Raw genomic sequence first — 23,203 nt, 5'->3', positions numbered from 1 at the left:
AATATAATTTTTATCTAACTAAATAAATTAACTCTTATTAAATAAATTATTCCTATTTAAAGCTAAATACTTACCTGTAAAATAAATCCTAATATAGCTACAATATAAATTATAATTATATTATAGCTATTTTAGGATTTATATTTATTTTACAGGTAACTTTGTATTTATTTTAACCAGGTACAATAGCTATTAAATAGTTAAGAACTATTTAATAGCTACCTAGTTAAAATAATTACAAATTTACCTGTAAAATAAATCCTAACCTAAGTTACAATTAAACCTAACACTACACTATCAATAAATTAATTAAATAAAATACCTACAATTACCTACAATTAAACCTAACACTACACTATCAATAAATAAATTAAATAAAATTCCTACAAATAAATACAATTAAATAAACTAACTAAAGTACAAAAAATAAAAAAGAACTAAGTTACAAAAAATAAAAAAATATTTACAAACATAAGAAAAATATTACAACAATTTTAAACTAATTACACCTACTCTAAGCCCGCTAATAAAATAACAAAGACCCCCAAAATAATAAAATGCCCTACCCTATTCTAAATTACAAAAGTTCAAAGCTCTTTTACCTTACCAGCCCTTAAAAGGGCCCTTTGCGGGGCATGCCCCAAAGAATTCAGCTCTTTTGCCTGTAAAAAAAACATACAATACCCCCCCCCAACATTACAACCCACCACCCACATACCCCTAATCTAACCAAACCCCCCTTAAATAAACCTAACACTAAGCCCCTGAAGATCTTCCCACCTTGTCTTCACCATGCCAGGTATCACCGATCGTTCCAGGCTCCAAAATCTTCATCCAAGCCCAAGCGGGGGCTGGCGATCCATAATCCGGCGGCTGAAGAGGTACAGAAGAGGCTCCGAAGTCTTCATCCTATCCGGGAAGAAAAGGCGATCCGGACCGGCAACCATCTTGATCCACCCATCTTCTTCTTCCGACGACTTCCCGATGAATGACGGTTCCTTTAAGGGACGTCATCCAAGATGGCGTCCCTCGAATTCCGTTTGGCTGATAGGATTCAGGTAGGAAAATTGATGGAATCAGCCAATCAGAATCAAGTTCAATCCGATTGGCTGATTCAATCAGCCAATCAGATTGAGCTCGCATGCTATTGGCTGTTACGATCAGCCAATAGAATGCGAGCTCAATCTGATTGGCTGATCGGATCAGCCAATCGGATTGAACTTGATTCTGATTCCATTCTGATTCCATCAGCCAATCAGAATTTTCCTACCTTAATTCCGATTGGCTGATAGAATCCTATCAGCCAATCGGAATTCGAGGGACGCCATCTTGGATGACGTCCCTTAAAGGAACTGTCATTCGTCGGGAAGTCATCGGAAGAAGAAGATGGGTCCGCGGTGGAGGTCTTCAAGATGGAGCCGGTCGTCATCGGATGAAGATAGAAGATGCCGCTTGGATCAAGATGGTTGCCGGTCCTGATCGCCTCTTCTTCCCGCATAGGATGAAGACTTCGGAGCCTCTTCTGGACCTCTTCAGCCGCCGGATTATGGATCGCCAGCCCCCGCTTGGGCTTGGATGAAGATTTTGGAGCCTGGAACGATCGGTGATACCTGGCATGGTGAAGACAAGGTAGGAAGATCTTCAGGGGCTTAGTGTTAGGTTTATTTAAGGGGGGTTTGGTTAGATTAGGGGTATGTGGGTGGTGGGTTGTAATGTTGGGGGGGGTATTGTATGTTTTTTTTTACAGGCAAAAGAGCTGAATTCTTTGGGGCATGCCCCGCAAAGGGCCCTTTTAAGGGCTGGTAAGGTAAAAGAGCTTTGAACTTTTGTAATTTAGAATAGGGTAGGGCATTTTTTTATTTTGGGGGTCTTTGTTATTTTATTAGGGGGCTTAGAGTAGGTATAATTAGTTTAAAATTTTTTTCTAATGTTTGTAAATATTTTTTTATTTTTTGTAACTTAGTTCTTTTTTATTTTTTTGTACTTTAGTTAGTTTATTTAATTGTATTTATTTGTAGGAATTTTATTTAATTTATTTATTGATAGTTTAGTGTTAGGTTTAATTGTAGATAATTGTAGGTATTTTATTTAATTAATTTATTGATAGTGTAGTGTTAGGTTTAATTGTAACTTAGGTTAGGATTTATTTTACAGGTAATTTTGTAATTATTTTAACTAGGTAGCTATTAAATAGTTATTAACTATTTAATAGCTATTGTACCTGGTTAAAATAAATACAAAGTTACCTGTAAAATAAATATAAATCCTAAAATAGCTATAATATAATTATAATTTATATTGTAGCTATATTAGGATTTATTTTACAGGTAAGTATTTAGCTTTAAATAGGAATAATTTATTTAATAAGAGTTAATTTATTTCGTTAGATTTAAATTATATTTAACTTAGGGGGGGTGTTAGTGTTAGGGTTAGACTTAGCTTTAGGGGTTAATACATTTATTAGAATAGCGGTGAGCTCCAGTCGGCAGATTAGGGGTTAATGTTTGAAGTTAGGTGTCGGCGATGTTAGGGAGGGCAGATTAGGGGTTAATAATATTTATTATAGGGTTATTGAGGCGGGAGTGAGGCGGATTAGGGGTTAATAACTTTATTATAATAGCGGTGCGGTCCGCTCGGCAGATTAGGGGTTAATAAGTTTAGGCAGGTGGAGGCGACGTTGTGGGGGGGCAGATTAGGGGTTAATAAATATAATATAGGGGTCGGCGGTGTTAGGGGCAGCAGATTAGGGGTACATAGGGATAATGTAAGTAGCGGCGGTTAACGGAGCGGCAGATTAGGGGTTAAAAAATTTTAATAGATTGGCGGCGATGTGGGGGGACCTCGGTTTAGGGGTACATAGGTAGTTTATGGGTGTTAGTGTACTTTAGAGCACAGTAGTTAAGAGCTTTATAAACCAGCGTTAGCCCAGAAAGCACTTAACTACTGACTTTTTTCTGCGGCTGGAGTTTTGTCGTTAGAATTCTAACGCTCACTTCAGCCACGACTCTAAATACCGGCGTTAGAAAGATCCCATTGAAAAGATAGGATACGCAATTGACATAAGGGGATCTGCGGTATGGAAAAGTCGCGGCTGCAATGTGAGTGTTAGACCCTTTACTGACTGACTCTAAATACCAGCGGTAGCCCAAAACCAGCGTTAGGAGCCTCTAACGCTGGTTTTGACGGCTACCGCCAAACTCTAAATCTAGGCCATAGATAATCCCTTTAAGTGTCATCTGTGTATGTTACTGGAAACTACTGTAAGTTTTACATTATTGGAGGCAGGAAAACTTAACAAGGAAACTGATTACAAACTAAAGGCCCCTTAAACACTCAGTACTCTGCAACTAAAGAAATAGATAACAATACAAATAATGTGACAGCTGAGTAAATTACAAGCAAAGAAATGTGAATGTCTGGGCTCTGTGCTGACGTCCTGCGCAGTGTGCACGTGCCTAGCAGTTACCTGTCGTTTTGTGCAATTTTACAATTGTATGATTTCTGACAAACAGAGAAAGTGCTTCTGTTTGCCCAGAGCTGCTGTGGCTGCAATTCAAGTACAGGCAGTGATGTTGGCGATTGGCGTCGGGTATTGTACCTACACAATGAGTCAGGCAGGGAGCACAACATTATTTCATCTGGTGCTTCATTACATTTATTTGCCAGCACTTTTCCCACCTCTCATAGGAAATTATGCTAAGTCCTGGCAGATGGTTTTTAATGTTGTTCATATAAAGAAAGCTACCTTAAGCCACGATTTGTAGAATATCTAAATCCCTCAGAAAGAAAAAATATGAAAGTGTAAAAGTAATCATGTAACATTCTTAGTAAAGTTATTAATAAAACAAACACAAAGCAACATTTTATGTCAAAACAATATTGCAAATCAAAAATGAAGTTTTTAGTTATCTCTTTGTGAACTACTTACCTTATGATATATATTTACTAAAGCTCTCTCCAGTATTTCCAGCCTCACCAGCTTCACTAGCTCCTATAGTATTCATCTGATTCATTCCCTGTAGGGAGGTTCAGTGAATCAGTAACATAGAATAACATAGGAACTGGTGAAGCTGGAGAGGCTGGAGGGAGCTTTAGTGAATCAGTTACATAGAATAACATAGGATCCTACTGGCGAAGCTGGAGAGGCTGGAGGGAGCTTTAGTGAATCAGTTACATAGAATAACATAGGAACTGGTGAAGCTGGAGAGGCTGGAGGGAGCTTTAGTGAATCAGTTACATAGAATAACATAGGATCCTACTGGCGAAGCTGGAGAGGCTGGAGGGAGCTTTAGTGAGTCAGTTACATAGAATAACATAGGAACTGGTGAAGCTGGAGAGGCTGGAGGGAGCTTTAGTGAGTCAGTTACATAGAATAACATAGGAACTGGTGATGCTGGAGAGGCTGGAGGGAGCTTTAGTGAGTCAGTTACATAGAATAACATATGAACTGGTGAAGCTGGAGAGGCTGGAGGGAGCTTTAGTGAGTCAGTTACATAGAATAACATAGGAACTGGTGAAGATGGAGAGGCTGGAAGGAGCTTTAGTGAATCAGTTACATAGAATAACATAGGAACTGGTGAAGCTGGAGGGAGCTTTAGTGAATCAGTTACATAGAATAACATAGGAACTGGTGAGGCTGGGGTGAGCTTTATTGAATCAGTTACATAGAATAACATAGGAACTGGTGAAGCTGGAGAGGCTGGAAGGAGCTTTAGTGAATCAGTTACATAGAATAACATAGGAACTGGTGAGGCTGGAGGGAGCTTTAGTGAATCAGTTACATAGAATAACATAGGAACTGGTGATGCTGGAGAGGCTGGAGGGAGCTTTAGTGAATCAGTTACATAGAATTACATAGGAACTGGTAAAGCTGGAGAGGCTGGGGGGAGCTTTAGTGAATCAGTTACATAGAATAACATAGGAACTGGTGAAGCTGGAGAGGCTGGAAGGAGCTTTAGTGAATCAGTTACATAGAATAACATATGAACTGGTGAAGCTGGAGAGGCTGGAGAGAGCTTTAGTGAATCAGTTACATAGAATAACATAGGAACTGTTGATGCTGGAGAGGCTGGAGGGAGCTTTAGTGAATCAGTTACATAGAATAACATAGGAATTGGTGAAGCTGGAGAGACTGGAACTAGCTTTAGTGAATCAGTTACATAGAATAACATAGGAACTGGTGAAGCTGGAGAGTCTGGAGGGTGCTTTAGTGAATCAGTTACATAGAATAACATAGGAACTGGTGAAGCTGGAGAGGCTGGAGGGAGCATTAGTGAATCAGTTACATATAATAACATAGGAACTGGTGATGCTGGAGGGAGCTTTAGTGAATCAGCTGCTTAGAATAACATAGGAACTGGAGAGGCTGGAGGGAGGTTTAGTGAATCAGTTACATAGAATAACATAGGAACTGTTGATGCTGGAGAGGCTGGAGGGAGCTTTAGTGAATCAGTTACATAGAATAACATAGGAAATGGTGAAGCTAGAGAGGCTGGAGGGAGCTTTAGTGAATCAGTTAAATATAATAACATAGGAACTGGTGATGCAGGATAGGCTGGAGGGAGCTTTAGTGAATCAGTTATATAGAATATCATAGGAACTGGAGAGGCTGGAGGGAGCTTTAGTGAATCAGTTACATAGAATAACATAGGAACTGGTGAAGCTGGAGAGGCTGGAGGGAGCTTTAGTGAATCAGTTACATAGAATAACATAGGAACTGGAGAGGCTGGAGGGAGCTTTAGTGAATCAGTTACATAGAATAACATAGGAACTGGTGAAGCTGGAGAGGCTGGAGGGACTTTAGTGAATCAGTTACATAGAATAACATAGGAACTGGTGAAGCTGGAGAGGCTGGAGGGAGCTTTAGAGAATCAGTTACATAGAATAACAAAGGAACTGGTGAAGCTGGAGAGGCTGGAGGGAGCTTTATAGAATCAGTTACATAAAATAACATAGGAACTGGTGAAGCTGGAGAGGCTGGAGGGAGCTTTAGTGAATCAGCTGCTTAGAATAACATAGGAACTGGTGAAGCTGGAGAGGCTGGAGGGAGCTTTAGTGAATCAGTTACAGAGAATAACATAGGAACTGGTGATGCTGGAGAGGCTGGAGGGAGCTTTAGTGAATCAGTTACATAGAATAACATAGGAACTGGTGAAGCTGGAGAGGCTGGAGGGGGCTTTAGTGAATCAGTTACATAGAATAACATAGGAACTGGTGAAGCTGGAGAGGCTGGAGGGAGCTTTAGTGAATCAGTTACATAGAATAACATAGGAACTGGCTAAGCAGGAGAGGCTGGAGGGAGCTTTAGAGAATCAGTTACATAAAATAACATAAGAACTGGTGAAGCTGGAGAGGCTGGAGGGAGCTTTAGTGAATCAGCTGCTTAGAATAACATAGGAACTGGTTATTCTGGTTATAAATATTTTCTAATTGTCGGTGAGGAGCTTGGTGCAAACTGATTAATTTCTGTTTTGTAAATTTAGAAAGGACAATCTACTTGAACACTTGTGTGAAGGTCTAATAACTTATTATCTAACTGACAACTCATGGGACATATTTAACCCACTCCCTGAGAAAACGCATAACAAAGATTGGGGACAAGTAAGGTGGTGAACATAAAACACATGGTCCCCTTCAACCTTCTGTAAATCTGGCTCTGTGCCAATAGGCATTTGTAGGAAATATATTATTACTAGTCCTAAAGCCCGTTCACATGGGCCATTTTTTGCAGTACAGCGGTCCGACCCCTTGTGCTCTCTCCCTCCCCCTCTCTTTTGCGCTCTCCCCCCCCCTCTTTTGCGCTCTAGCCCCCTCTCTTTCGCTTCCCCCCCTTTCTTTTGCGCTCTCTCCCCCCCCTCTCTTTGGCTCTCTCTCCCCCCTCTCTTTTGCTCTCTCTCTCCCCCCTCTTTTTGCTCTCTCTCTCTCCCCTCTCTTTTGCTCTCTCTCTCTCTCCATCCCTCTCTTTTGCTCTCTCTCTCCCCTCTCTATTGCTCTCTCTCCCCTCTCTTTTGCTCTCTCTATCCCCCCTCTCTCTCTCTCTCCCCCCTCTCTCTCTCCCCCTCTCTCTCTCCCCTCTCTCTCTCCTCCCCCTCTCTCTCTCTCTCTCTCTCTCTCTCTCTCCCCCCCCCCTCTCTCTCCCCCCATCTCTCCCCCATCTCTCTCCCCCTCTATCTCTCCCCCCTCTCTATCTCCCCCCCCCCTCTCTCTCCCCCCTCTCTCTCTCACCCCTCTCTCTCTCACCCCTCTCTCTCCCCCCCCTCCCTCTCCTCTCTCTCTCTCCCCCCCTCTCCCCCTCTCTCTCTCCCCCCTCTCTCCCCCTCTCTATCTCCCCCCTCTCCCCCCTCTTTCTATCTCCCCCTCTCTATCCCTCCCCCTCTCTCTATCCTCCCCTCTCTCTCCACCCTCTCTCTCTCCCCCCCTCTCTTCTTTTGCTCTCTCTCTTTCCCCCCTCTTATTTTCTCTCTTTTCCTCTATTTTGCTCTCTCTCTCCCCCCTCCCTTGCTCTTTCCCCTCTCTTATCCTATCTTTAGCTCTTTACCATCTATTTTGTTCTCTCCCCCCTCTTTCTATCTCTCAATTCTCTCTATCTCTCTCCCCTCTATCTCGCGTGGGCGACCGCTCCCACCCCCGCCCCCTTCGTTCCCGGCCCCTCCCCTTCACGCCCGGCCAAGCCCCTGCTCATGCCCAGCCATGCCCACTTCTGCCCGCACCGCAGATCAGGTAGGGACTCTAAGGCCAGGTGTGTTTGTCCTTCTGCTGTCTCTACTGCGCATGACAGCTTTGGACAAACACACTTGGCCTTTTATATTATAGGATTATTTGTGTGTTTAATAACTATCAGCTAGATTACGAGTTTTGCGTTATGAGGGGTGCGGTGCTAATTTGCACGTTATTGTCACCGCTCACTTACCTACAGCGCTGGTATTACAGGTTTTTATAAACCCGGCGTTAAAAGACAAGAAGTGAGCGTAGAGCAAACTTGTGCTCCATATCGCACTCAAATACTAGCGCTGCTTAAGTCAGCGGTGACGGTGAGCTGGTTGTACGCGCTCATGCACGATTTCCCCATAGACATCAATGGGGAGAACCGGCTGAAAAAAAGTCTAACACCTGCAATAAAGCAGCGTAAAGCTCCGTAACGCAGCCCCATTGATTCCTATGGGGACACAAAATTTATGTTTACACTAAACAACCCTATTCTTACACTTATTAACCCCTAATCTGCCGCCCCCTACATCGCTGACACCTACATTATAATTATTAACCCCTAATCTGCTGCTCCAGACATCGCTGCCACTATAATAAACATATTAACCCCTAAACTGCCGCACACCCGCGTCACAAACATTAGTTAAATATTATTAACTCCTAATCTGCCTCCCCTAACATCGCCGCCCACCTACCTACATTTATTAACCTCTAATCTGCTGCCCCCAACGTCGCCGCCACTATACTAAAGTTATTAACCCCTAAACCTAAGTCTAACCCTAACACCCCCTAACTTAAATATAATTAAAATAAATCTAAAGAAAACCTACTATTAATAACTAAATAATTCCTATTTAAAACTAAATACTTACCTGTAAAATAAACCCTAAGTTAGCTACAATATAACTAATAGTTACATTTGTATCTAGCTTAGGGTTTATTTTTATTTTACAGCAAGTTTGTATTTATTTTAACTAGGTAGAATAGTTACTAAATAGTTATTAACTATGTAATAACTACCTAGCTAAAATAAATACAAATTCACCTGTAAAATAAAACCTAACCTGAGTTACACTAACACCTAACATTACACTACAATTAAATAAATTACCTAAATTAAATACAATTAACTGAATTAAATACAAATACCTAAATTACAAAAACAAACACTAAATTGCACAAAATAAAAAACAAATTACAAGATATTTAAACTAATCACACCTAATCTAATAGCCCTATCAAAATAAAAAAGCCCCCCCAAAATAAAAGAAAACCCCTAGCCTAAACTACCAATAGCCCTTTAAAAGGCCTTTTGCGGGACATTGCCCCAAATAAATCAGCTCTTTTACCTGTAAAAAAAATACAAACAACCCCCAACAGTAAAACCCACCACCCACACAACCAACCCCCCAAATAAAACCCTAACTAAAAAAAACTAAGCTCCCCATTGCCTTGAAAAGGGCATTTGTATGGGCATTGCCCTTAAAAGGGCATTTAGCTCTATTGCTGCCCAAACCCTAATCTAAAACTAAAACCCACCAAATAAACCCTTAAAAAAACCTAACACTAACCCCCGAAGATCTACTTACAGTTTTGAAGATCGGACATCATTCGTCAACGAAGCCGGGAGAAGTCCTCAACGAAGCAACAAGAAGTCCTCAACGAAGCCGGGAGAAGTCTTCATCCAAGCCGGGAGAAGTGGTCCTCCAGACGGGCAGAAGTCTTCATCCAGACGGTATCTTCTATCTTCATCCATCCGGCCCGGAGCGGGTCCATCTTCAAGACATCATGATTGGAAGGAACAGACAATAGAATGCGAGCTCAATCCTATTGGCTGATTGGATCAGCCAATAGGATTGAAGTTCAATCCTATTGGCTGATTGCATCAGCCATTAGGATTTTTTTCAACCTTAATTCCGATTGGCTAATAGAATTCTATCAGCCAATCGGAATCTAAGGGACGCCATCTTGATGACATCACTTAAAGGAACCTTCATTCGTCGGGAGTCGTTGTAAGAAGAGGAAGCTCCACGCCGGATGTCTTGAAGATGGGACCCTCTCAGACGAAGGATGGATGAAGATAGAAGATGCCGTCTGGATGAAGACTTCTGCCCGTCTGGAGGACCACTTCTCCCGGATTACAGGTAAATTTGTATTTATTTTAGCGAGGTAGTTAGTAAATAGTTAATAACTATTTAGTAACTATTCTACCTAGTTAAAATAAATACAAACTTGCCTGTAAAATAAAAATAAACCCTAAGCTAGCTACAATGTAACTATTAGTTATATTGTAGCTAGCTTAGGGTTTATTTTACAGGTAAGTATTTAGTTTTAAATAGGAATTATTTAGTTATTAATAGTAGGTTTTATTTAGATTTATTTGAATTATATTTAAGCTAGGGGGTGTTAGGGTTAGAGTTGGACTTAGGTTTAGGGGTTAATAAATTTAGTATAATGGCGGCGGCGTTGGGGGCGGCAGATTAGGGGTTAATAACTGTAATGTAGGTTGCGGCGATGTTAGGGACAGCAAATTAGGGGTTAATAATATTTAGCTAGTGTTTGCGAGGTGGAGTGCGGCAGGTAAGGGGTTAATATGTTATTATAGTGGCGGTGATGTCCGGAGCAGATTAGGGGTTTATAATTTTATTTTAGTGTTTGTGATGCAGGAGGGCTTCGGTTTAGGGGGTTAATAGGTAGTTTATGGGTGTTAGATTACTTTTTAGCACTGCTGTACCGCTCACTTTTTTGGCCTAAAAAAAAAGCTTGTAATACTGGCGCAATGAAGTCCCATTGAAAAAAGACTTTATGAAAATTGTGTAAGTTAATTTGCGGTACGGCCAAAAAAGTGTGCGGTGCCCCTCATCCTGCAAGGCTCGTAATCCCAGCGGTAGTGAAAATGCAGCGCTATGAGCCTTAAAGGGTTATTCCAGCCAAAATTGAAAACCACATGGGTGCCTTTCGGTATTAACAGAAGCAATTTTGTAATATACATGCATTAGCAAAAATGCTTCTAATCAAAGTTATAGCTGTTTCAAAAGTGTATCTAAGTATGCACTGTGCACCAGCATTTTAAACACAACACTTCTTCGGAGAGCCTAAGGTGCTTGCACCATATGGTAATGACTCAATTTGTTAATTGCTGACATGATACAAGTCCCACTGATGATCTGAGCAGCTGCATTTTTTAAAATGTGGGTGCAGTGAAAATATCTAGCTATGCTTCACATGCACATGCAGAGAAAAATGTTAACACTTAAACAGTTATAACTCTTAATAGAAGCATTTTTGCCAATACATGTACATTGCAAATATGTTTCTGTTCAAAGATGAAATAAATCTACGTGCATTTATATTTTGACTGGAATTCCCTTTAACGCTGCTTTTTTTACTCATACCGCAAAACTCGTAATCTAGCGTATATTATCAATTTAAATGTGGCCCTTTAGGCTTAAAAAAGATTGAAATGCAGCCCCTGTGTGTTAGCAAGTTGTCTGTCAACGGATTGGAACAGACCTCAGTGTTACCTGCTATATGGTGTAACTACACATTCTACATCATAACAAGATTATGAGTGACTTACTGTAAGTGACCCTTGTGTTACCTGCTATATGGTGTAACTACACATTCTACATCATAAAAAGAGTATGAGGGACTCACTGGAAGAGACACTCAGTGTTACCTGCTATATGGTGTAACTACACATTCCGTATCATAACAAGAGTATGAGTGATTCACTGGAAGAGACCTCAGTGTTACCTACTATATGGTGTAACTAACACATTCTGTGTCATAACAAGAGTATGAGTGATTTACTGGTAGAGACCTCAGTGTTACCTGCTATATGATGTAACTACACATTCTCTATCATAACAAGAGTATGAGTGACTCACTGGAAAGAGACTCTTGTGTTACCTGCTATATGGTCTAACTACACATTCCGTGTCATAACAAGAGTATGAGTGACTCACTGGAAGAGACCTCAGTGTTACCTGCTATATGGTGTAACTCACATTCTACATCATAACAAGATTATGAGTGACTTACTGTAAGTGACCCTTGTGTTACCTGCTATATGGTGTAACTACACATTCTACATCATAACAAGAGTATGAGTGACTCACTGGAAGAGACCTCAGTGTTACCTGCTATATGGTGTAACTACACATTCCGTATCATAACAAGAGTATGAGGTGATTCACTGGAAGAGACCTCATTGTTACCTACTATATGGTGTAACTACACATTCTGTGTCATACAAGAGTATGAGTGTATTTACTGGTAGAGACTCAGTGTTACCTGTTATATGATGTAACTACACATTCTCTATCATAACAAGAGTATGAGTGACTCACTGGAAGAGACTCTTGTGTTACCTGCTATATGGTCTAACTACACATTCCGTGTCATAACAAGAGTATGAGTGACTCACTGGGAAGAGACCTCATTGTTACCTGCTATATGGTGTAACTACCACATTCCGTATCATAACAATAGTATGAGTGACTCACTGGAAAGAGGACCTTGTGTTACTTGCTATATGGTATAACTACACATTCCACATCATAACAAGAGTATGAGTGATTCACTGGTAGAGGACCTCAGTGTTACCTGCTATATGGTGTAACAACACATTCTGTGTCATAACAAGAGTATGAGTGATTCACTGGTAGAGACCTCAGTGTTACCTGCTATATGGTGTAACTACAGCATTGCGTATCATAACAAGAGTATAAGTGACTCACTGGAAGAGACCTCAGTGTTACCTGCTATATGGTGTAACTACACATTCTGCATTATAACAAGAGTATGAGTGACTCACTGGAAGAGGGCCCTTGTATTACCTGCTATATGGTGTAACTACACATTCTGGCATCATAACAAGAGTATGAGTCACTCACTTGAAGAGGCCCTTGTGTTACCTGCTATATGGTGTAACTACACATTCTACATCATAACAAGAGTATGAGTGACTCACTGGAAGAGGCCCTTGTGTTACCTGCTATATGGTGTAACTACACATTCTCCGCATCATAACAAGAGTATGAGTGACTCACGGAAGAGACTCTTGTGTTACCTGCTATATGGTGTAACTACACATTCCGTATCATAACCAGAGTATGAGTGGATTTACTGGGAAGAGACCTCAGTGTTACCTGCTATAATGGTGTAACTACGCATTCTGTATCATAACAAGAGTATGAGTGACTCACTGGAAGAGGCCCTGTGTTACCTGCTATATGGTGTAACTACACATTCTGCATCATAACAAGAGTGAATCACTGGAAGAGACCACAGTGTTACCTGCTATATGGTGTAACTACACATTCCGTATCATATACAAGAGTATGAGTGACTCACTGGAAGAGACCTCAGTGTTAACCTGCTATATGGTGTAACTACTACATTTAGTTATCATAACAAGAGTATGAGTGACTCACTGGAAGAGGCCCTTGTGTTACCCTGCTATATGGTGTAACTACACATTCTGCATCATAACAAGAGTATGAGTGACTCACTGGAAGAGGCCCTTGTGTTACCTGCCATATGGTGTAACTACACATTCTGCATCATAACAAGAGTATGAGTGACTCACTGGAAGAGACCTCAGTGTTACCTGTTATATGGTGTAACTACACATTCTACATCATAACAAGAGTATGAGTGACTCACTGGAAGAGACCTCAGTGTTACACTGCTATATGGTGTAACTACACATTCCGTGCCATAACAAAGGTATGAGTCACTCACTGGAAGAGACCTCAGTGTTACCTGCTATATGGTGTAACTACACATTCCGTGCCATAACAAGAGTATGAGTGACTCACTGGAAGAGACCTCAGTGTTACCTGCTATATGGTGTAGACTACACATTCCATGTCATAAACAAGAGGTATGAGTGACTCACTGGAAGAGACCTCAGTGTTACCTGCTATATGGTGTAAACTACACATTACATGTCATAACAAGAGTATGAGTGACTCACTGGAAGAGACCTCAGTGTTACCTGCTATTATGGTGTAACTACACCTTCTGCATCATAACAAGAGTATGAGTGACTCACTGGAAGAGACCTCAGTGTTACCTGGCTATATGGTGTAACTACAAATTCCATGTCATAACAAGAGTATGAGTGACTCACTGGAAGAGACCTCAGTGTTACCTGCTATATGGTCTAAACTACACATTCCGTGCCATAAACAAGAGTATGGGAGTGACTCACTGGAAGAGACCTCAGTGTTACCTGCTATATGGTCTAACTACACATTCCATGTCATAACAAGAGTATGAGTGACTCACTGGGAAGAGACCTCAGTGTACCCTGCTATATGGTGTAAATACTCATTCCGCATCATAACAAGAGTATGAGTGACTGATAGGCACAAATATCCTTACTACTGAGAGGAAGTTAATTTCAACATACACATGTCAGACAATAAAATTTACTAATTCCAGTACAAAATGCTCATTGTGTTCAGCTTTACCTGACAGAACAGTGAAAACCGCAGCAAACGCATTCAGCTTCAGACCGTCCACAATGTTACTGGAGTGAAACAGTTCTAGGCACATGAGGGTGAAACCAACAACCAACAACAATATGAATAAGACTTCGGATACTACTGAGCAGCCACAGGACCCCTGCAAAGCAGAGCAGAAACAATAGTATTATAAACAATAGACGCAAGCAGTGATATTGTGTCATTATTATATAGAGCACATGACCCCCAGCAAAGCAAAGCAGAAAACAAACAATAGTGTTATAAACAATATACGCAAGCAGTGATATTGTGTCATTATTATATAGAGCACATGACCCCAGCAAAGCAGAGCAGAAACAATAGTGTTATAAACAATAGACGCAAGCAGTGATATTGTGTCATTATTATATAGAGCACATGACCCCTGCAAAGCAGAGCAGAAACAATAGTGTTATAAACAATATACGCAAGCAGTGATATTGGTGTATTATTATATAGAGCACATGACCCCAGCAAAGCAAAGCAGAAACAATAGTGTTATAAACAATAGACGCAAGCAGGTGATATTGTGTCATTATTATATAGAGCACATGACCCCCAGCAAAGCAGAGCAGAAACAATAGTGTTATAAACAATAGACGCAAGCAGTGATATTGTGTCATTAATTATATAGAGAACATGACCCCAGCAAAGCAGAAGCAGAAACAATAGTGTTATAAACAATATACGCAAGCAGTGATATTGTGTCATTATTATATAGACGCACATGACCCCAGCAAAGCAGAGCAGAAAAAATAGTGTTATAAACAATAGACGCAAGCAGTGTATTGTGTCATTATATATAGAGCACAGGACCACTGCAAAGCAGAGCAGAGAACAAACAATAGTGTTATAAACAATAGACGCAAGCAGTGATATTGTGTCATTATATATAGAGCACAGGACCCCTGCAAAAGCAGAGCAGAAACAAACAATAGTGTTATAAACAATAGACGCAAGCAGTGATATTGTGTCATTATTATATAGAGCACATGACCCCAGCAAAGCAAAGCAGAAACAATAGTGTTATAAACAATATACCCAAGCCAGTGATATTGTGTCATTATTATATAGAGCACATGACCCCAGCAAAGCAGAGCAGAAACAATAGTGTTATAAAACAATAGACCGCAAGCAGTGATATTGTGTTATTATTATAAAGAGCACAGGACCCCTGTAAAGCAGAAGACAATAGTGTTATAAACAATAGATGCAAGCAATGATATTGTGTCATTATTATATAGAGCACAGGACCACTGCAAAGCAGAGCAGAAACAAACAATAGTGTTATAAAACAATAGACGCAAGCAGTGATATTGTGTCATTATTATATAGAGCACAGGACCCCTGCAAAGCAGAGCAGAAAACAAACAATAGTGTTATAAACAATAGACGCAAGCAGTGATATTGTGTCATTATTATATAGAGCACAGGGACCCCTGCAAAGCAGAGCAGAAACAAACAATAGTGTTATAAAAAAATAGACGCAAGCAGATATATTGTGTCATTATTATATAGAGCACATGAACTCAGCAGAGCAGAAACAAACAATAGTGTTATAAACAATAGACGCAAGCGAGATATATTGTGTCATTATTATATAGAGCACAGGACCCCTGCCAAAGCAGAGCCAGAAACAAACAATAGTGTTATAAACAATAGACGCAAGCAGTGATATTGTGTCATTATTATATAGAGGCACATGAACTCAAGCAGAGCAGAAACAAACAATAGTGTTATAAACAATAGACGCAAGCAATGATATTGTGTCATTGTTATATAGAGCACAGGACCCCCCTGCAAAGCAGAAACAATAGTGTTATAAACAATAGACGCAAGCAGAGATATTGTGTCATTATTATATAGAGCACATGACCCCTGCAAAGCAAAGCAGAAACAATAGTGTTATAAACAATAGACGCAAGCAGTGATATTGTGTCATTATTATATAGAGCATAGGACCCCTGCAAAGCAGAGCAGAAAACAATAGTTATATACATTATATGCAAGCAGTGATATTGTGCCATTATTATACAGCAGCAGAGGACCCCAGCAAAGCAGAGCAGAAACATAGTTATATACATTATACGCAAGCAGTGATATTGGTGTCATTATTAAATAGAGCACATGACCTCAGCAAAGCAGAAACAATAGTGTTATATACAATGTACGCAAGCAGTGATATTGTGTCATTATTATAGAGAGCTCATGACCCAGCAAAGCAGAGCAGAAAGAATAGGTTATATACATTATATGCAAGCAGTGATATTGTGTCATTATTATACAGAGCAGAGGACCCCAGCAAAGCAGAGCAGAAACAATAATTATATAAATTATACGCAAGCAGTGATATTGTGTCATTATTAAATAGAGCACATGACCTCAGCAAAGCAAAGCAGAAACAATAGTGTTATATACAATGTACGCAAGCAGTGATATTGTGTCATTATTATATAGAGAGCTCATTACCCCAGCAAAGCAGAGCAGAAACAATAGTTATATACATTATATGCAAGGCAGTGAGTATTGTGTCATTATTATACAGAGCTCATGACCTCAGCAGAGCAGAAACAAATAATAGTGTTATAAACAATAGACGCAAGCAGTGATATTGTGTCATTATTATACAGAGCTCATGACCTCAGCAGAAGCAGAAACAAACAATAGTGTTATAAACAACAGACGCAAGCAAGCAGTGGTATTGGGGCATATTTATCAAGCTCAGTATGGAGCTTGAGGGACCCTTGTTTCCGGCAAGCAGTCATATTTATCAACAGAAGTAATCAAGAAGTTAAGAAGCAGCGGTCTAAAGCTCCATAACTTGTCCGCCTGCTTTGAGCAGGTGGTCTTTAGACCGCTGCTCCATAACTTGTGTTTCAGGTGAGTCTGAAGACTCGCCAGAAACACGGGCCCTCAAGCTCCATCGGAGCTTGAAAAATGGGCTCATTATATGCAAGCAGTGATATTGTGTGATTTATTATATAGAGTACATTACCCCAGCAAAGCAGAGCAGAAACAAACAATAGTGTTATGTACATTAATATGCAAGCAGTGATATTGTGTAATTATTATATAGAGCACATTACCCCAGCAAAGCAGAGCAGAAATAAACAATAGTGTTATATACATTATACGCAAGGCAGTGATATTGTGTGATTATTATATAGAGCACATTACCCCAGCAAAGCATGAGCAGAAAACATAGTGTTATAATACATTATACGCAAGCAGTGATATTGTTGATTATATATAGAGCACATTACCCCAGCAAAGCAGAGCAGAAACAATAGTGTTATATACATTATATGCAAGCAGTGATATTGTGTAATTATTATATAGAGCACATTACCCCAGCAAAGCATGAAGCAGAAACAATAGTGTTTATATACATTATACGCAAGCAGTGAGTATTGTGTGATTATTATATAGAGCACATTACCCAGCAAAGCAGAGCAGAAACAATAGTGTTATATACATTATATGCAAGCAGTGATATTGTGTCATTATTATATTAGAGCACATGACCCCAGCAAAGCAGAAGATAAACAATAGTGTTATAATACATTATATGCAAGCAGTGATATTGTGTAATTATTATATAGAGCACATTACCCCAAGCAAAGCAGAGCAGAAACAATAGTGTTATATACATTATACGCAAGCAGTGATATTGTGTGATTATTATATAGAGCACATTACCCCAGCAAAGCAGAGCAGAAACAATAGTGTTATAAACAATATAGGCTAGCAGTGATATTGTGTCAATTCTATATAGAGAGCTCAATGACCCCAGCATAGCAAAGCAGAAACAATAGTATATACATTATACGCAAGCAGTGATATTGTGTAATTATTAAATAGAACACATGACCTCAGCAAAGCAAAGCAGAAACAATAGTGTTATATACAATGTACGCAAGCAGTGATATTGTGTCATTATTAAATAAAGCACATGACCTCAGCAAAGCAAAGCGAGAGAAACAATAGTGTTATAAACAATAGACGCAAGCAGTGATATTGGGGGTATTTATCCAACGCGTCTACTTTTCCTGCCTTCGCCGGCCCAATACGCCCGCCTAAGCTCGCCTCACATCGCCGCCACAGACCTGCAAAATATTTGCCTAAGTTATCAAAAAAGCTGACAAAAAGCCGCGCACCAAGTACGGGGCGATGAGCAGCGAACTGTGAGAGTTATCACTCATCCGATCTCGCTGCTCTTCGGCTTTTTTCACAGCTTTCTTGCTAGCCTAGTCACTACGCACCCACACTAACTACACTGTTCTTCCCTATACACCGGCGCCCCCGAGCCCCCCCCGCAATCTAAATAAAGTTACTAACCCCTAAACTGCCACTCCTAGACCCCGCCGCAACTCTTATAAATGTATTAACCCCTAAACCGCGCGCTCCTAGACCCCGCCGCAACTCTTTATAAATGTATTAACCCCTAAACCGTCGCGTCCCGGACACCGCTGCCTCCTACATTATACCTAGTAACCTCTATCCTGCCCCCCCTATACCGTCGCCTCTATAATAAAGTTATAAACCCTATCCTGCTGATCCCGCACCTCGCCGCAACTAAATAAATAGTTTAACCCCTAAACCCGCCGCTCCCTGACCCCGCCGCAACCGATATTAAATTTATTAACCCCTATCCTGCCCCCCCTACACCGTCGCCACCTATAATAAATTTATTAACCCCTATCCTGCCCCCCACTACACTGTCGCCACCTATAATACATTTATTAACCCCTATCCTGCCCCCCCTACAAACCGCCCGCCACTGTAATAAAATATTAACCCCTAAACCTAAGTCTAATACTAACCCTAACACCCCCCTAACTTAAATATTAATTAAATAAATCTAAATAATATTTCTATTATGAACTAAATTAATCCTATTAAAACTAAATACCTGTAAAATAAATCCTAACCTAAGTTACAATTAAACCTAACACTACAACTAACATTAAATTAATTAAATAAATTACCTACAAATAACTACAATTAAATACAATTACATAAACTAACTAAAGTACAAAAAAAAACCGTTACAAACATTTTAAAAATATTACAATTTTAAGCTAATTATCACCTAATCTAAGCCCCCTAATAAAATAACAAAGCCCCCCAAAATAAAAAATGGCCCTACCCTATTCTAAATTAAAAAAGTTCAAAGCTCTTTTACCTTACCCAGCCCTTAAAAGGGCCTTTTGTGGGGCATGCCCCAAAGAATTCAGCTCTTTTGCCTGTAAAAGAAAAATACAACCCCCCCCCAACATTACGGCCGCTGCCAGGTACGCTGGGCCGTAAAAGTGCCGAGCGTACCTGCTAGTTTTTTGATAACTAGCAAAAGTAGTCAGATTGTGCAGCACTTGTGTGCGGAACATCTGTAGTAGACGTAAGAAACGATCTGTGTCCGGACTGAGTCCGGTGGATCGAAGTTTACGTCACAAAATTCTACTTTTGCCGGTCTCTAGCCTTTGATAACTAAGGCGAATCAGCCTCGCCACAAATACGCTGCGGAATTCCAGCGTATTTGAGGTTGATGGCTTGATAACTAGGCCCCATAGTGTCATTATTATATAGAGCACAGGACCCCTGCAAAGCAGAGCAGAAACAATAGTGTTATATACATTATATGTAAGCAGTGATATTGTGTCATTATTATACAGAGCACATGATACCAGCAAAGCAGAGCAGAAACAATAGTGTTATATACATTATATGCAAGCAGTGATATTGTGTAATTATTATATAGAGCACATTACCCCAGCAAAGCAGAGCAGAAATAAACAATAGTGTTATATACATTATACGCAAGCAGTGATATTGTGTGATTATTATATAGAGCACATTACCCCAGCAAAGCAGAGCAGAAGCAATAGTTTTATATACATTATACGTACGCAGTGATATTGTGTCATTATTATATAGAGAGCACATGACCTCAGCAAAGCAGAAACAAACAATAGTGTTATATACGTGAACGCAAGCAGTGATATTGTGTCATTATTATATAGAGAGCACATGACCTCAGCAAAGCAGAAACAAACAAGTGTTATATAAAATGTACGCAAGCAGTGATATTGTGTCATTATTATATAGAGAGCACATGACCTCAGCAAAGCAGAAACAAACAATAGTGTTATATAAAATGTACGCAAGCAGTGATATTGTCTCATTATTATATAGAGAGCACATGGACCTCAGCAAAGCAGAAACAAACAAGTGTTATATAAAATGTACGCAAGCAGTGATATTGTGTCCATTATTATATAGAGAGCACATGACCTCAGCAAAGCGGGAGCAGAAGAACAATAGTGTTATATACATTATATCGCAAGCAGTGATTTTGTGTCAATTTCTATATAGAGAGAACAGGACCCCAGCAAAGCAGAGCAGAAACAATAGTGTTATATACATTATACGCAAGCAGTGATGTTGTGTGATTATTATAGAAGACCGCTGCTCCATAACCTGTCCGCCTGCTCTGAGCAGGCGGACAGATATCGCCGCAATTCAACCCGATCGAGTATGATCGGGTTGATTGACACACCCCTGCTGGCGGCCGATTGGGGGAGGCGTTGCACCAGCAGCTCACAAGATCTGCTGGTGCAATGCTGAATACAGAGAGCGTATTGCTCGCCGCATTCAGCGAGGTTTGGCGCACTTGATCCGCATTGTCGGATCAGGTCCGCCAGACCTTTGATAAATATCCCCCATATCCCCAGCAAAGCAGAAACAAACAACAGTGTTATATACATTATACGCAAGCAGTGATATTGTGTCAATTCTATATAGAGAGCACAGGACCCCAGCAAAGCAGAGCAGAAACAATAGTGTTATAAACATTATACGCAAGCAGTGATATTGTGTCATTATATATAGAGCACATGACCTCAGCAAAGCAGAAACAAACAATAGTGTTATATACATTATACGCAAGCAGTGATATTGTTTCAATTCTATATAGAGAGCACAGGACCCCAGCAAAGCAGAGCAGAAACAATAGTGTTATATACATTATACGCAAGCAGTGATATTGTGTCAATTCTATATAGAGAGCACAGGACCCCAGCAAAGCAGAGCAGAAACAATAGTGTTATAAACAATATACGCAAGCAGTGATATTGTGTCAATTCTATATAGAGAGCACAGGACCCCAGCAAAGCAGAGCAGAAACAATAGTGTTATATACATTATACGCAAGCAGTGATATTGTGTCATTATTATATAGAGCACATGACCCCAGCAAAGCAGAAATAAACAATAGTGTTATATACATTATACGCAAGCAGTGATGTTGTGTCATTATTATACAGAGCACATGACCACAGCAAAGCCGAAATAAATAATAGTGTTATATACATTATACGCAAGCAGTGATATTGTGTCAATTCTATATAGAGAGCACATGTCCCCAGCAAAGCAGAAATAAACAATAGTGTTATATACATTATACGCAAGCAGTGATATTGTGTCATTATTATATAGAGCACATGTCCCCAGCAAAGCAGAAATAAACAATAGTGTTATATACATTATACGCAAGCAGTGATATTGTGTCATTATTATATAGAGCACATGTCCCCAGCAAAGCAGAAATAAACAATAGTGTTATATACATTATACGCAAGCAGTGATATTGTGTCAATTCTATATAGAGAGCACATGTCCCCAGCAAAGCAGAGCAGAAACAATAGTATTATATACATTATACGCAAGCAGTGATATTGTGTCATTATTATACAGAGCACATGACCACAGCAAAGCCGAAATAAATAATAGTGTTATATACATTATACGCAAGCAGTGATATTGTGTGATTATTATATATAGTGCACATGACCTCAGCAAAGCAGAGCAGAAACAAACAAAAGTGTTATATACATTATAAGCAAGCAGTGATGTTGTGTCATTATATACGAGCACATGACCTCAGCAAAGCAGAAACAAACAATAGTGTTATATACATTATACGCAAGCAGTGATGGTTGGTGTCATTATATACAGAGCACATGACCTCAGCAAAGCAGAAACAAACAATAGTGTTATATACATTATACGCAAGCAGTGGATGTTGTGTCATTATATACAGAGCACATGACCTCAGCAAAGCAGAAACAAACAATAGTGTTATATACATTATACGCAAGCAGTGATATTGTGTAAAAAAAAAACACACCCACTCAACCCCCCAAAATAAAAAAACGAACTCTAAAAAAAACCTGTTACCCATAGCCGCTAAAGCAGCTTTTGTATGGGTATTGCCCCTTAAAAGGGCAATTCATTTCTTATGCTCTGCCCACTAATCTAAAAAAAAAACACCCAAAAAACACCCCAAAAAAACAAACTAACTCTAACCCTGAAATAGGTACTCACCATTCCTGAAGTCCAGCTGTAAAGATCTTCTCCAGACGGCTCCATTTTCATTCAGGGTGGGGACATCTTCTTTCTTCATCTGGAGCGAAGGTGGCACGGAGCAGTACCGGCGGCCGCAGAAACATCCAGCGTGGAGGATCCTCTTCATGTGATCGTCAACGCACACTGAAGATTGAATGCAAGGTACCCCGTTTATATATGGGGGTACCTTGCATTCCTATTGGCTGAAATGTTCAAATCAGCCAATAGGATGAGAGCTACTGAAATTCCTATTGGCTGATTTGAGCAATCTTCAATGTGCGGTGGCGATCACATGAAGAGGATCCTCCACATTGGATGTCTCCGCGGCCACCGGTCCTGCTCCGCGGCCGCCTTCGCTCCGTGCCGCCTTTGCTCAGATGAAGAAAGAAGATGGCCCTGTGCTGGATGAAGATGGAGCAGCCTGGAAGAAGACCTTCACCGCCGGACTTCAGGAATGGCGATTACCTATTTCGGGGTTAGAGTTAGGTTTTTCTTTTATTTTTTTGGGTGTTTTTTTTTAGATCAGGGCTTTTTTTTATTTTAATGGGCAGCAAAAGAGCTGATTGCCCCTTTAAGGG

At 40.1% G+C, this 23,203-nt stretch overlaps 1 protein-coding gene across 1 annotated transcript in view; it reads right to left on the bottom strand.

Annotated features, from left to right (window-relative positions):
- GSG1L (GSG1 like) overlaps window positions 1-23,203 on the bottom strand; it is a 174,185-nt gene that overhangs the window by 29,630 nt on the left and 121,352 nt on the right. Inside the window, 2 exon segments of the mRNA XM_053694275.1 lie at window positions 14,190-14,328; window positions 14,330-14,343. Of these exon segments, the coding sequence (XP_053550250.1) occupies window positions 14,190-14,328; window positions 14,330-14,343 (153 nt within the window).

Source organism: Bombina bombina, chromosome 11 (genome assembly GCF_027579735.1).
Source record: "Bombina bombina isolate aBomBom1 chromosome 11, aBomBom1.pri, whole genome shotgun sequence".
In the NCBI taxonomy this organism is placed as follows: domain Eukaryota; kingdom Metazoa; phylum Chordata; class Amphibia; order Anura; family Bombinatoridae; genus Bombina; species Bombina bombina.
This window is presented reverse-complemented; position numbering and strand designations above follow the sequence as displayed.